This window comes from Dermacentor albipictus, chromosome 5 (assembly GCF_038994185.2).
Source record: "Dermacentor albipictus isolate Rhodes 1998 colony chromosome 5, USDA_Dalb.pri_finalv2, whole genome shotgun sequence".
Taxonomy (NCBI): domain Eukaryota; kingdom Metazoa; phylum Arthropoda; class Arachnida; order Ixodida; family Ixodidae; genus Dermacentor; species Dermacentor albipictus.
In genome coordinates, this window is record NC_091825.1 from 82412085 (window position 1) to 82426661 (window position 14577).

The 14577-nt window shown below is 45.5% G+C and overlaps 1 protein-coding gene across 4 annotated transcripts in view; it reads right to left on the bottom strand.

The window, feature by feature from the left end:
- The window catches only part of LOC135910781 (RNA-binding protein Ro60), a 49079-nt gene that overhangs the window by 22083 nt on the left and 12419 nt on the right, over window positions 1–14577 (bottom strand). For all 4 annotated transcript variants that reach the window (XR_010567136.1, XR_010567134.1, XR_010567135.1 and 1 more), the window contains exons 5-6: window positions 10792–11079; window positions 4738–4977 (exon numbers count right to left, since the gene is read on the bottom strand). Coding sequence is in view for 1 of the 4 variants with exons in the window: in XM_065442876.1 (XP_065298948.1) it covers window positions 4738–4977; window positions 10792–11079 (528 nt within the window). In the remaining 3 variants the exon portion in view is untranslated. The remainder of the gene's footprint in view (window positions 1–4737; window positions 4978–10791; window positions 11080–14577) is intronic.

The following is a 14577-nucleotide window of genomic DNA, read 5'->3' on the forward strand; positions in this document are numbered from 1 at the left end:
ACTGGTATCTCATGACCTCCAGCCAAATCCATCAGAAGTGGGATTCACTCTAAATTGATGGTGATGTCTCCAGACAACAACATCAACAACCGCGAGCCACTTACGGCTGCTAGCAAGGGACTTATGGTAGTCACTGCACTTCATTTGCAGCCGCCACCTCAATTTAACTTTGAGACACTACAGCCACCATATATATACCGTATACCGATAAGCACCTTCACCTATCTGTTTTGCAGTGTGTGGAGCGCAGTGCCATTGGTAGCTACTGCACACTTTAGGTAAGTGATAATTCAAACGTGCCACTGTTCCCTGCTGCAGGCGACGCAATGTTGGCACCACGTTTCGCTTCAACCGCATCCAGCATCGCCCAACAGCTTGATTTCGTTTCAGTTTCCCATCACCCGCTTAAAACGCCATGCAATAGGAAAAAAACAAAACACGTCTCAGGCCGCCAGAGCCCCACCACCCCGACGCACGTTCGCATATCGTGCTGCAACAATCTGCATGACTCTTTGCATTATATAGATATCAACAATAGATGACTCTGTCAAATTTTATTTAGGTACTTCGGATTGTACGTTTTCCTGGTTAGCACATTTTTTCCAAAACGTATGAATGAGGTTCTATTGGGTATCGCGAAATGAAAACACACATTAAGTTGTGCTCAAATTTCGCATTAGGGAGTATCATAATCGTCAAACATATTTATTTTTAGAGCGCAGCTCTTTGGCGTCCGTTCCTGGGTTTCGCGTCGTTGTCGTCGTCGGCGTTGTCGTCGGCCTCGTAACCAGCTCGCCGACGAATCTGCTCCGCCGCCGCGCATGCGCGCTGTCGGCTCTCCGGGCGAGGGACGATGATGGAAGGGAGGAGGAGAGACTGTGGAGGAGGGCTGGCTACACAAATGGCTCTTTGGCGTCCGTTCCTGGGTTTCGCGTCGGCGTTGTCGTCGGCCTCGTAACCAGCTCCGCCCCCCTTTCATCCCCCCAGCGCTAGCAGTGACCGACTGATACCGCTTTCGTGAGTCCGCTACCACACTCACGAAAGACGTCGTGCACTTCCTGCAACTCGCATTAACCGTCCATCGATCCACACCGATGTTATTAGTGGGGGACTTTAATGTTGACATAAAGACAAACAGCAATTTCCTAACACTTATGCGGGAGAACATCCCGTTCCTCTCGCTCGTAACGCGTCCCACGGCTGTGACAACCTCGCGAGGCACTTGTATAGATCTCGTCTTTGAGAATCAAGCATTGGTGTACAAAGTCGAACATATATCAGTCTATTTCTCCGACCACAAAGCTTCCTTCATGACTGTCAAGAACTGTTAGTGGAGTCTTTGTTAAAGGAATACGTGTGAAAAAAAAAAAAAATTCTGTGATAGCGCATACATGTGTTGCTCGATTTCTTTGCCTCAATCTATCGAAAAGGTGAAACAGCTTATTTGCTGCGCTCAAATTTCGCATTAGGAAGTAACATAATCGTCGGTAATTTTTTTATCTTGTGGTCTTTTCACTTTCGGCATACACACCCAGTAGCCAGATTTAATTGTTATAATCAATAACTCAGCATAAAGGCATTGCAGTAAGTGGTTTATTTTACCACAGAACACACGCAAAAGTTCAAGGTCCTGCGGCTACTCATTGTTATATCTGATGTATTGTTAAAACCGGTATTGCTATAAGTGGGTTTGAATGTACTCGTTTAAGTGAAACAGAATTAGTCACTGCAATAAACGTTCTGTCTGTGCTATTTGATTTAACAAAGCATCGCAAGACGTCACCACCAGTTAGTGTTCCTGTGTGCATAATTCGCATTTTAGTGTTATAATAATGGTAATAGTTCAGACTAAGACTCTTACCCCTGTATTTTCAAATGATCTTCTGACTCAAAAGCTCTTCCTCCACTTCACTGAATTGGACACAGCCCCACCCTTTTATGAAAAATGTTGCACCGTTTCTCAAGAAATGCCATGGAGTATCATTGGAGGACAGTGACCGCTTCTTTTGAGGGGAGGTGCTGCAATCCAGTGCCATCCACTGTCATGAGTGGATGTTGGTGGGAACGTTGAGTGGAGGGACATTCTAGAATACAGGCGCTAATCACCCCGAACACTGGAAGGAATGTGCAACAGTGGACGCAAGTGAATGTTGCCCTCTGCATGCATAAAGGCCCTCTGCGTGCATTATATACCAGACACAACCTTCACGTAACTTAGAAATATTTTGCATAAAAAGAAAAAAAATGGCACGTATGGATACTCGATTTGCTATGACTTCATGTATACCATATTTGCACGCAAATAGCATGACCATGAATATAATGCGGGGGGGGGACTTTCGGTCTCTCAGAAAAAAAGAAGAAAAAGCAAACAAAAAGCATATGATTGTAACATGAAGTTATGCCGCATAGAAACCGGAAACTACATGCAAAAGTGGATGCCCGCAGGGCACTTTATTCATCATTGCTGTGAACTGCCATTACAAAATACAGTGAAAGGATGAGTACATGCAGAATTTAATCGCCACTGCCAACGTCTTTATCAATGTGAACAAGAACAGTGCTATCCCTCATGCCACCAAGGCTACTGGGCAGGCAGCACTACAGAAGTGCCCACGGCACAATCGAACATGGCTCCGTACGTGGTAGCGATCGCAGCGTTGCTTAGTGGTTTAGCTTACTGCAATTTGAAACGGCAGACATAAATAAAATAAAAATGTTATGCCTGCGTCACAAACCTGACTATAATGTGAGATGAATTTTGAGGTCCTAAATTTCTAAAAAGTAGAAAAAAAAAAACCTTCCACTATATTTGTGCAAATAAGGCAGTTTCCTACAAGCTAGTGTCTATGAAAGCGATGGTTCAGCTAGCATGGCAATGTCACGTAGTAACATAGATTTGCCTGAACTTCTTCCTTCTGTCTTCAAACGGCATTGGGACTTGTCAAATCAATCATTTTCAAACAAAATATTTCGTCATTATTGAAAAAATTTACATTAAGCATACATGTAGAAACTTATTGTCTTCATGTATTCAGAAAAAATAAGATTTCTTGATAATTTGGAAACATCATCACCACCTTATTTCATGTCTACTGCAAGCCGAAGGCTTCTCCCAACAATATCCAATTACCCCCGTCTTGTGCTAGCTGATTACAACTTGCACCTGGAGATATCCTAATTTTCTAACCTCCTCGACTGTGCTTCCCTTCTCCTTGGCACTCATTCTGTAATTCTAATGGTCCGCCAGTTATTTGCCCTATGCACTACACGGCCTGCCCATCTCCATTTTTTTCTCTTAATGCCAACTAGAATATCGGCTATCCCTGCTTACTCTGATTCACACTGATCTGTTCCTGTCACTTAACAATTACACCTAACATTTTTCATTCCATCGCTCTTTGCAATGTCCTTAACTTGTTCTCGAGCTTCTTTGTCAACTTCCAAATTTCTGCCCTATATGTCAGCACCGGTAGAATGCATCCACTGTACACCTTTCTTTTCAATGATAGTGGTAAGCTTCTAACCAGGATCTGGCAATTTCTGCCATATGCACTCCAACCCATTTTTGTTCTTCTGTAAATTTTCTTTTCATCATCAGGACCCCCTTTGAGTAAATGACCTAGGTAAACGAATTACTTCACAGACTTTAGAGGCTGACTGGCGATCCTGAACTCTTGTTCCCTTGCCAGGCTATTCGGCATTATCTTTCTTTTGCGTATTCATCTTCAACCCCACTCTTACAGTTTCTCTGTTAAGGTCCTCAATCATCTGTTGCAATTATCCCCAGTGCTGCTGAATGAGACGTCATCTGTGAACCGAAGGTTGTTGCTGTCAATCCTCACTCTTAAACTTTCCCAGTCTAATAGCCTGAATACTTCTAAGCATGCAGTGAATAGCATTGGAGAGATTGTGTTTCCTTGCCTGACCTCTTTCTTGTTAGGTAATTTTCTACTTTTCTTGTGGAGAAGCAAGGTAGTTGTGGAACCTTTATAGATATTTCCAAGGGTATTCATGTATGTCTCCTGTACTCCTAGGTTATGCAATGCCTCCATGACTGCTGGTATCTACTGAATCAAATGCGGTTTCATAAGCTATGAAAGCAATATAGCAAGGTTGATTGTACTCTGCAGATTTCTTAATTACCTGATTGATAACATGGACATGACACATTGTAGCATATTTCTCCCTGAAGCCAGCCTGTCCTCTTGGTTGGTTGAAGTGTTGCTCTGATTTTATTAAAATTTATCTTGGTGAATATTTTATACCATACTGAAAGCAAGCTAATGGGCCTATACTTTTTAAATTCTGTAATGTCTCCCTTCTTATGAATTAGTATACTCTTGGCATTCTTTCAGCTCTCTGGCACAGCTGCCCATAAGCCTATAAAGGGCCGCAATGCCTATACAGGGCCGCAATGTCTCACAGCTTCAAGTGTACCGGGGAAAAGCAGTAAGAGCAGATGAAACAACAGCTGATTTAATCAAAGATGGAAAGATACTATGCCTGAAAAGCTTCCTGGCCTTTACATGCAATTTTGAAACAAAGCATAACAAATAATGCCATAAGGATGTCTGAAGCCATAAGCACAAAAGCAAGACAAATCTGTGTACCACTTATTCCCATGGTAGCCACATGATTGCAGAACTTGAGTCTCCGCTAGTAATTTTTGCTAAAAACTCCGTGACTACTACCACTTAAATGCAGCCTCTTATCTACTCCTTTGCTCTTGCCTACCTCGCGCAGGCGTCGGCTGATGTCGGCCAGGCTCATCTGAGCGTCCAGGTCAAGTGGTGCCAGGCCCCTTGCGGAGAAGGCCACTGCAGTGACCGCGTCCCTTGAGCGTACCAGTGCTTGCAGAAGCAGTGCCGACACCTCGGCGGGCGTAAGCCCATCAAGACCACGGGTGCGCGCATGGGTCATGGGGCCGCGGACATCCACAGCCACCAGGTAGCGCATGCCATTTGGGGGTACTGCCTGCATCAAGGGAATCTCCTGCTGCAGTAATCGCACCTACAAATCTAATAACACTGTAAAAATTGCAAAAATCCCGTGGAAATGACAAAGAGGGGGGAGGGACGATAGCACAATTTTTTTTAGGAGATTGCTCTTTGCTCACACTTGTTGCGAGATACAAATGCAATTGATTTACAATGATTGACCTTTAGATGCTGCACACAAACACCAAGAAACTAGGAACAGCCAAGATGGAAAAGCAATGCACTGTTTCTACATTGCAGGAACGTCTTCAGCGGGTTCTGTTGTAGCCAATTTCAGGAGCTTTGAGAACTTCTCTGAATAAATTTGCTCGAAGCAAGTACCCCTCTGGTATATGGCACCTTATGCTGCAATAACAAGGCATTGAAGGCACCATTACAAATTTCATTTGCGTATGCAGTTCTTGCAATCTTGTAACACTCTATCCTCCAACAGCTCTAAAACTTGTCATGAACAGAATCTGTTTCTGTAAAAATTGAGGCAATATTTATAAAATCATACAATGAGTCCAAATTCGTTAACATTAGGACAAATTTTGGGGAGTTCGCAGCTATGAGTAAGGCAGACCCGACCTCACCTGGCTAACCATAAGCTGCCAGTTGGATATTTATTTACTACATTGTAGCCAAATGTCAATGTAATGAACACAGATACAGTCAAGTCTCTTTATAATGAATTATCGGATATCGGATATAAATCAGATATAATTATCGGAAATTATCGGATATAATCAAGTAAATCTAAAATTTATCTCATTGATATCAGCATGTAACAAATATACAGTAGAACCCTGCTGATACTTTCCTCTTTCATACGTTTTTCCTGGTACAGTCGACTCTCGTTACAACGGACCCTGCTAATGCGACAAAAAACGTCCATTTCATCTGAAGTCCGTAGTATCCGAAACGCCTCACTTCCGAAACATTGGTCACAATGTCTAACAATGTTATTGCAAAGAGTGAGTGACAAACGTCCAAAGTAAAAAAAAAGTCTCAGTTTCCTGGGGTGATGCCGTCGATGTAGGTGGCACTACATAGCTCCCCCTCTAGAGAGCAGCATGATCTGTGAACAATATCAGCACGTCCATGACACTTCGCGTACTGAACAGGCATGAGCATCGAACGGAATGGAGATGTCTGGGGCTGAATTAAGGGATGCGACTGTGAGAGTCGCCTTGCAGTAGGCTGGTTTCAGCTGGTGAAGTGCGATGGTGTCAGATTTGCCATGAATATCCCCGATGCATGTGGACTCGTGTCTCTCCAGTATGAGAAAGGGTCTGGTAAGCGTGGATGGAGAGCAAGCCGAACAGATCCATAGCGCACGAAGACGTGGGTTTCGTTTGCAAGGTCAGCTGAAACATAAGGCGAGCGTGCCGGAACTGGACGCGGTGGACAGGGTTTTAGATCTTGGAAGAGGTCGTGAAGAAGGCGCACATATTCGTGAGTAGACAGAACAGCCGAAGGTGGTTGTGGTGAAAAGAAGTCATTGGGCAGACGGAGCATAGTACCATAGACGAGCTCCACGCTCGAGCACCCGATGTCCGATTTCAAGGCGCACTGGACACCCAGAAGAACCAGTGGTAGCCAATGAACCCATTACGATGGCAAGCCACGAGCAATCAGCGCTGACTTGAGATGTTGATGAAAGCGTTCCACGAGGACATTGGCTTGGGGATGGTAGGCGGCTGTGCGCAGACTATTCATGCCAAGCAAGCGCAGGAGCGCTTGAAAAAGAGCGGACTCGAATTGCTGTCCTCTGTCAGTAACAACTTTGGTAGGGCATCTGAAGTGGGTAACCCATGTAGTGACAAAAGTTGCCATGACCGTTGCAGCAGAGCTGTCTTGAAGTGGGTATTGCTTCTGGCCAATGGGTAAACCTGTTGACAGAGGTGAGCAGGTAGCAAAATGCCTGACACGGTCGTAGTGGTCCAACTACGTCAATGTGCACAACATCAAAATGATGATCAGGTTGGAGAAACTGGCGTGCTGGGGGAACAGAATACCTATAAACTTTTGCACATTGGCAGGATGCACATGCATGAACCCAGTTGCGTACATCGGCATTAATCCGGGGTTATATGTAGTGCAATGAGATAAGGCTTTGTGTGGCACGAACACTGGGGTGAGCGAGCTGGTGCAGTGTGCCAAAAAGCTGCCTGCGTCACATGCTGGGGACAAATTGTCTTGGTGTGCCTGTAGAAGTGTCACAGATGAGCGTGATACAATCAAGCAGGATATCAACCAACCACAGTGCTGTTTTCGATGAGCGCAGTTGAAGGAGCTTGGAATCATTAGTTTGATGTGCGGCGAGTGTCTGCACATCGAGTAGTGCAGGACAAGCAGGTGGTGTCACAGCACTCCCACGGCTCAGGGTGTCAGCAGGTACATTCTGGTCCCCGCTGATGTGTAGGATGTCAGGGGAGAATCCCGATATAAATGAGAGATGCCGGATTTCTCATAGCATATGTGTCGATGACACTCTGGAAAGTGCATATGTCTTAAGCTTGTGATCCATGAAAATGGTAAAGGGTCAGCCTTCCACGATGTGGCGAAAGTGACGGATGGCCAGGTAAATTCCAAGCAACTCTCGACTGAAGGTGCTGTAGCGAGCTTGGGTTAAAGTGAGTTTCTTGGAGAAAAAGGCTAGGGGTTGCCATGAATTATCAATGTGATGCTGGAGAACAGCTCCCATGGCCTTGTTTGACGCGTTCGTCATGAGGGCCAGTAATGCTGTGGGGTTATGATGTGCAAGAAGTGCGGCATTTGCAAGTGCACCCTTGATCTTGAGGAAGGCACCTTCAGCGGCGGCGTCCCAATGCAGCAAGGATGTCTTGTTCTTGTTGGTAAGGTGGTGATTGAGAGGAATATAGCTGCACAGTTCCTGATAAATTGGCAGTAAAAATTAAACCATGCAGAGGAACTGTCGCAGCTTTGTGACCATCATGGGCTTAAGGAAGCTCCCTACTGCTTTGATTTTTCATGAAAGTGGGCGAATGCCACTGGCATCGAGGTGATGTCCTAGAAGTTGGCGACACCAAACTCACTCTTGGAGACGATGATCATGCCATGTTCAGATAGTCACTGGCACAAAAGGCATAGACGTTGCAAGTCCTCATTGACGGATTTGTTCACTATCAAAATGTTGTTGACGTATGCGAAGACGAATGGTTGCCGATGCGTTACCATGTCAATAAAACGATAGAAAGACTGGGCAGTGTTCCCGAGACCAAACTGCATTTGCAGGAACACGAACAGTCTGAATGGCGTTGTAATGGCCGTCTTAGGTATGTCTTGCTCAGCTACAGCAAATTGGTGGTAGGTGCGGACAAGGCCAATCTTTGAAAAGATTTTGGTGCCATGGAGAGCAACGGTGAAATCTTGTATGTTGGGCAAAGGGTACCGATTCGGAATGGTCTTAGTATTGAGACATCTGTAATCTCTACATGGCCTCCAGTCACCCAATTTCTTAAGCACCATGTGGAGTGGAGCCGCCCAATTACTGGCGGACATCCGAATAATGCCTAATTCCAACATGTGCTCGAACTCTGCACGTGCAACTTTGAGCTTGTCCGGTGCAAGTCGACGTGGCTGGAAGAATGCAGGAGGTCTGGAAGTGATGATGCACTGATTAAAAAAGCCACTGAGAGCATTACAAGTTGGTGCAGCATGCCACAAGATGGCTTCAGCTGCTTGGCAGCCGCGTCGCCCGCATTCATGCTTTGCGCATCTAGAGAAGAGAAGAGAAAAAACAAAAATCAACTACAAAAGTCAAAGCAGTGCCCGCTCTTTCTACAATCTCTCTCTCTCTCAGTGAATGCAGAAATGCGCCGCGGAAGCAGTGGACAGCGCAGTTAATAGAATATGGCACCGACAAAGCGTAAAGCTGTGTTGCTTGAGATGAGGCTGCAAATTTTACAAGACTGGAAGTATGAGCTCGCACAGTCGATGACATGGACGATTCTGAAAACCGTGAGTGTCGCAACCAAGAAGGCTGGAACCGGTGGCCATGCCAATCATCAGGAAATGCGGGCTTTGTTGCAAGCTTTCAGCGCCAGGGTGAGACCCCCCAGGGTGAAACCAACATGGTGTAAGCCACCAACATTGCCGAGCTGCCGGTGGTGCAACAGGTGGTGCTTCAACGGAGGAGTTTTTGAGAGCAGATAGTGCTGCCTCGTTCAGCGATGAGATTTGCAATGGGGCGATCATTGTAGTGATGACAGATGGCGGCACTGTGCAACGGAGGTGACAACAGCAGTGGCAGTGACGAGATTGGCAATGGCCCATATTTGACAGCGACCCCAAAGTTCACACAATTCGCACTGTTGTCAATCGAGTTGCTCATACATTTCATACGTGCTAAATTACTGCCACCAGTGTTCACGGAGCAGCTCGACGTGATGTCATGCACACCGTGGTAGTGAACCTGAAACTCTTGTGAAAGCAAGTGCAGATTTCTGACTATTTCAGCATGCCTCACGCTTAAGTCACTGTCTAGAGGTATAGCTAAATGTTTTATTTTTCACAGCCTACTTTCTAAGCCTATTTTTTTGGTGCAAGTGGAAAATTCGGTTTTGGAGCTACAAAGGTATGTTCAGCAGCATATTTTTTATGGCAGTCCTTATATAGCAATGATTGGTTATAACGATTGTATTTTTCATTGTTTTTGATATTGCTATAAGTGGACTACACTGCATAGCATTAGTGGTTTTAACACTTGGATGTAACAATGAACATCCAATCAATGATCAACTTTTGTGTGTGTTCTATGGTAGAATAAACTGCCTACTACAACATGCCCATGCCATGTTATTAGATATAATAATGAAATGTTGCTATTGGGCGTCTTCACACACAAAAAAAAAGAAAAGGGAAATAAAAAAAATAGTGAGAACCGCTCCGTCCAACACACCTTCATGCCACGCCCGCCGTTTCTATTCATCGGCATGGTCACTGGTTTTAGCCTTCATGATCATGGCGCTCACAGTTTTCAGAATCGTGGATATCATAGACTCCTTGAGCTCGTACTTGTGAGTCTTGCAAAATTTGGAGCTTTGCGCTTTGTAGGCGCACCCACCACTGTTTCCGGGGCACATTTCTGCACTCGCTGAGGAAGGGAGGGAGATTGTAGAAAGTGAGTGCTGGCACGGTTAGTTTTTCTCCCCCTCTCTAAACACTTGCCGGTGACATGAAGCAGCTGGCACCACCTTGTGAAACACTGCGCCAACTTGCGATGCTCTCAGTGGCTTTCGCAACTGGTGCGCTGGCAGGACACGCTGTACAGTAATGGCAGCAGATACAAACTTGCATAGGCAAACTTTTCGCCCTGTCTCGGTTAAGGGGAACTTAGCAATGCAACTTTCACGATTATTCTGCATGGAAAACTCCTTCCAAAAAGCAGAATTTCGATTGTTATATCCAATATGCGGTGAATAACATATGGTTATGTATGTTCTTTTTCTTCTCGCAGCCCTAATACGTAAGTTGATACCCTGAAGTTGACTCATTGTTATAACCGATATATTGTTATATATGGTATCGCTATAAGTGGATTGCACTGTATCAGCGGCAAGAGTCCTACCTCTGACCACCAACTGGCATCTGACCATGAACCCGAAGATGGCCGAAAGAGCCAACAAAAGCTATTCACTTTGAAGATGGAGCAGGGCAGGTCATGTCATGAGTAGGGCAAAATAACCAGTGGTCACTTAGAATTGGTGCCCAATGTCGTGCTCTCCCCTAAATGCTTTCTTTCCTGCATGCCATGGCGCTGCTCTTTCGACTTTGTGATGCTCACCCTGAATGAGTGCTCATGAAGGGCAGCAACAACATCATCCAGCTGGTGCGACGAAGATGACCGGTGGTGGTGGTTGTGGTGCTTGGGGCGTCCAGCCTCCAGGCTGCGCTTGAGGACATATGTCTCCAGAGGCCCCACCGGTGGGCAGTCCTCACTACAGGCTGACTGCAGACGCTCTCGTAGTGCCCCCACTAGGGGACCTCGTGCCAGCAGTCCCGCCCTTGACAGCTGCGGCACGTGCGCCACCAATTTATGCAGGGGCAGACGGCGCACCAGGTACAGCCACACCTGCCACAGGCAACAGAAAGGAAAAAGGCTTTTTGCATCATTAAAGGGACATAAAAGAAAAACACTAAAGGTATTCAGATTAAAACCGCTACCAAATAAGACAAGACAACAAAGTGCACAAACATGGTGCTGATCATGAACCAACTAGCCCGACAGTCAATCCTGCATCAAGTACAGTAGAACCCGACTATATAGAACTTGAAAAAAAAAAAAAACGCCTATCAGTTTGATATAGCGAACAATTCGATATAAGCCTGCTAAAAATTTGGATGCCACAAAAGCACATACCATTTATAAAATAATTTTATTGATGAAACTAGCTTAGTTTCGCATGAAATAGTCCTACATTTCTTTCTGCTTGGGCAATTTCGCTGCCTGCGATGCACGCACTTCTCCACATTGTCTAAGGAGTGGGGAGCAGCTAAGGCCGCAACCTTCCGAATTTGCGCAGAAGCACCGGACTAGTGCGAGCGCACCAATGACTTCGGAGGATGTGGGCCATGGACCGTCGTTGCTTTCCTCATTGTGCCCATTTTCACTTGTGCTTGGTACAATGTTGGCGGTGCATTCTTCATTTTCAGGCACTCCCGTGGTAGCGACACCATCATTTGTGCTCACAAACTCGTTCACAATTGATTCTTCAACGGCTTCCGGAAATTCTGACAGCTCGCTTGAAACTTCAGCAATACCAGCAACGGCTTCGTCGCATTCATCAGAATTTACAGTCATCACCGAGCACGCGGAAGTTGGCACCGGCTGAAGCAATTTCGGATGGACCACTAGTACACGGCCGTGCATACGCGTCGGGCGCCACGGGCAAAGAGTAGTGAGTTTGGCCACTTTAGCACTAATCTCTCCCTTATTCTTCAAGATTGTGCTGAGAGTGCTCCTCGGAATCTTGTATGCTGCGGGAACATCCAACTTCTCATCGCGTTCGACCCAATTTATGATTTCGAGCTTCATGACGAAAGGCGAATTCTGCCGCTTCATCACTGCAACACTGCGGAAGAAGGCCCGCAAGGTGCACACACAATGAATCACAAAAGCAGCCAGACAACTCGCACTTTCGCCATCTTGCACAACGAGGACACAAGAGCCTCTGATTGGCTGTCTGAGCAAGCGCTGCAGGCGGGCCAGGATCATTTTTTGCAGGGGGGTGTCGAAAGCTCGTCCGAGGGAGTGCGGTCACGGTAGGGAGGGTGGTGGGATGGATCCGCACCGCTGGGTTTTCCCGCCACCGTAAGGGAAAGCAAACTTCCGGGGGCACTTCTTGCTGTGTGACGCTCGATATATCGGGAGTCGCTGCTATTTTTGTTCAATGTAAGCGTAATTTTTGCTATAATACTCATTGTAACTATACCATGACCAGAAATTGTTCAATATATAGAATAATTTGATGTAAATGAGTTTGATATAGTCGGGTTCGACTGTACTCATTGCAGCATGCACCTGGTTCCAGTTTTACTGCATCTTTAGGCTTTCCAAGCAGCGGTTGTCAGGTCAGAGAGCAGGCAGAAGCCTCCTCAGTTATATTGTTCGATAAGCTTCTCTGTAAGAGCAAGGTCATCTAGTGTGTGTTGAACAGGCACTGGAGCGTGCACATGCTTTGTTCAGTTCCTGTACAGTGGTGTACAGTAATGTGGAATGTTGCATAATACTGTACAGTAATTAATAAGGGCACTTGAATAGGTGGTGTTCAAAATTGAAGAGCTTAGACAGCTTGTCAGGTTTCAGTTGAAGATCAGTCTGCAATTGACTGTGTAGTCTTGTGTGGGTTAAAAACCCTGCACAATGGGAAGGATTGCTTGTAATGGTTTGTGCATACGCTGTTGTAGCATTGATAGATAAAAGAAACACATGGGGGGCAAAGTAAAGTTGTGCTTGATAATACTCGAGCACAATTATCAAAATAACATGCACTGATGAGCATCTAACTTTGCTAGAGACATCATCAAAACAGCCCATACACCTGATCACAAAAATGACAACCCGAGAGAAGCACAGAGAACAAATAACATTAGTAAAACAACCTGAGAGCCTTCGCTGCTGTTCTCATTTAAAATTATCTTGTCGAATCAATTGAGTGCAACGTTTAAGCCTTTTTATTGAAGAAGTGCTAGGAGCACCGGAGGCTAATCCTGATGGTACCTTCAGTTGAAGACTCACTAATTTGCTAAAAATTGCAACATCTGACAAACAGCAGCTAAAGTTCAGTCACCATTCCAGAGGGTAAAGCAATGAAGGGGCTAGTTGGTGAACGTTCATGGTTATATTGCGCTCAGTTTTACACAGACGATATTAAGGAAGGACAGGATGCAGACGGACGTAGCGCAAACTACCAACTGTTTATTACTGTTAAATAACGCGCTTATATACAAGGAGATATGGTACAGGGGGGGGGGGGGGGGGGTATAAAAGATATGAGAAGTTCACGGAATGTGATCATAGTTCGGGTCAGGCATACGTCGTTAACTGGCACCCGTTCACCCTGGCAAACTCGAACTCAGCTTTGATAAGCGCAATGGACGGAGTGCTTGCGCACATTTCTTTTTCTTTAGCTATCGCAAGCGCCTCCCATATCTCTCGCTCCGTTTTTGTTTTTGATGTGCCAATGACTGTGCCAGCTTCTGACAGCACCCAGCAACCTGGCTGCACATTGCAAACAATGCAAATGCTCTCCGCTTCTAGAAAGCGTCACAGTCATTGGCACATCAAAAACAAAAACGGAGCGAGAAATATGGGAGGTGCTTGCGATAGCTAAAGAAAAAGAAATGTGCGCAAGCACTCCGTCCATCGCGCTTATCAAAGCTGAGGTTGAGTTTGCCAGGGTGAACGGGTGCCAGTGAACGACGTATGCCTGACCCGAACTATGATCACATTCCGTGAACTTGTTATATCTTTTATACCCCCCCCCCCCCCCCCCGCCATATCTCCTTGAATATAAGCGCGTTATTTAACAGTAATAAACAGTTGGTAGTTTGCGCTACGTTCGCCCGCGTCCTGTCCTTCCTTAATATCGTCTGTGTAAAACTGAGCACAATATAACCATTCCAGAGGGTGCATGAGGTTGCTTGCAGAAGAATTCCAATAGAAATGTATAACAGCGCATAGAAAAACTGTCGATCATATTGATTGATTTCTATAGGCACAGTAACAAAAGAGCTAAGCCGGAATGGGGTGGTTGCCTGTCAAGCTAGTCGCCTGCTCAGAATCTGTCAATGGAATTCACCAATAGACAGCGAGCCTGCCAAGTTGTCTTGCGTTCCTTCTTGGGAGCGGCAAACCTTAACAGGTCAATGGCGTTCATCACCTGAACTAAAACATGGCATAAACCCTCATTTTCTCTTGAATTCCCCCATATTTCCACCGAGAACTTGGTTAAATTGGGCAAAAGTAAGCGAGTTTCCTTTCTTGATTTGAGGTTTTTAGTGCATTAGTCTCTATGAATATGTGTTGGGAAATTGAAACCACTACATTAAATAAAAAATTGCTCCAGTT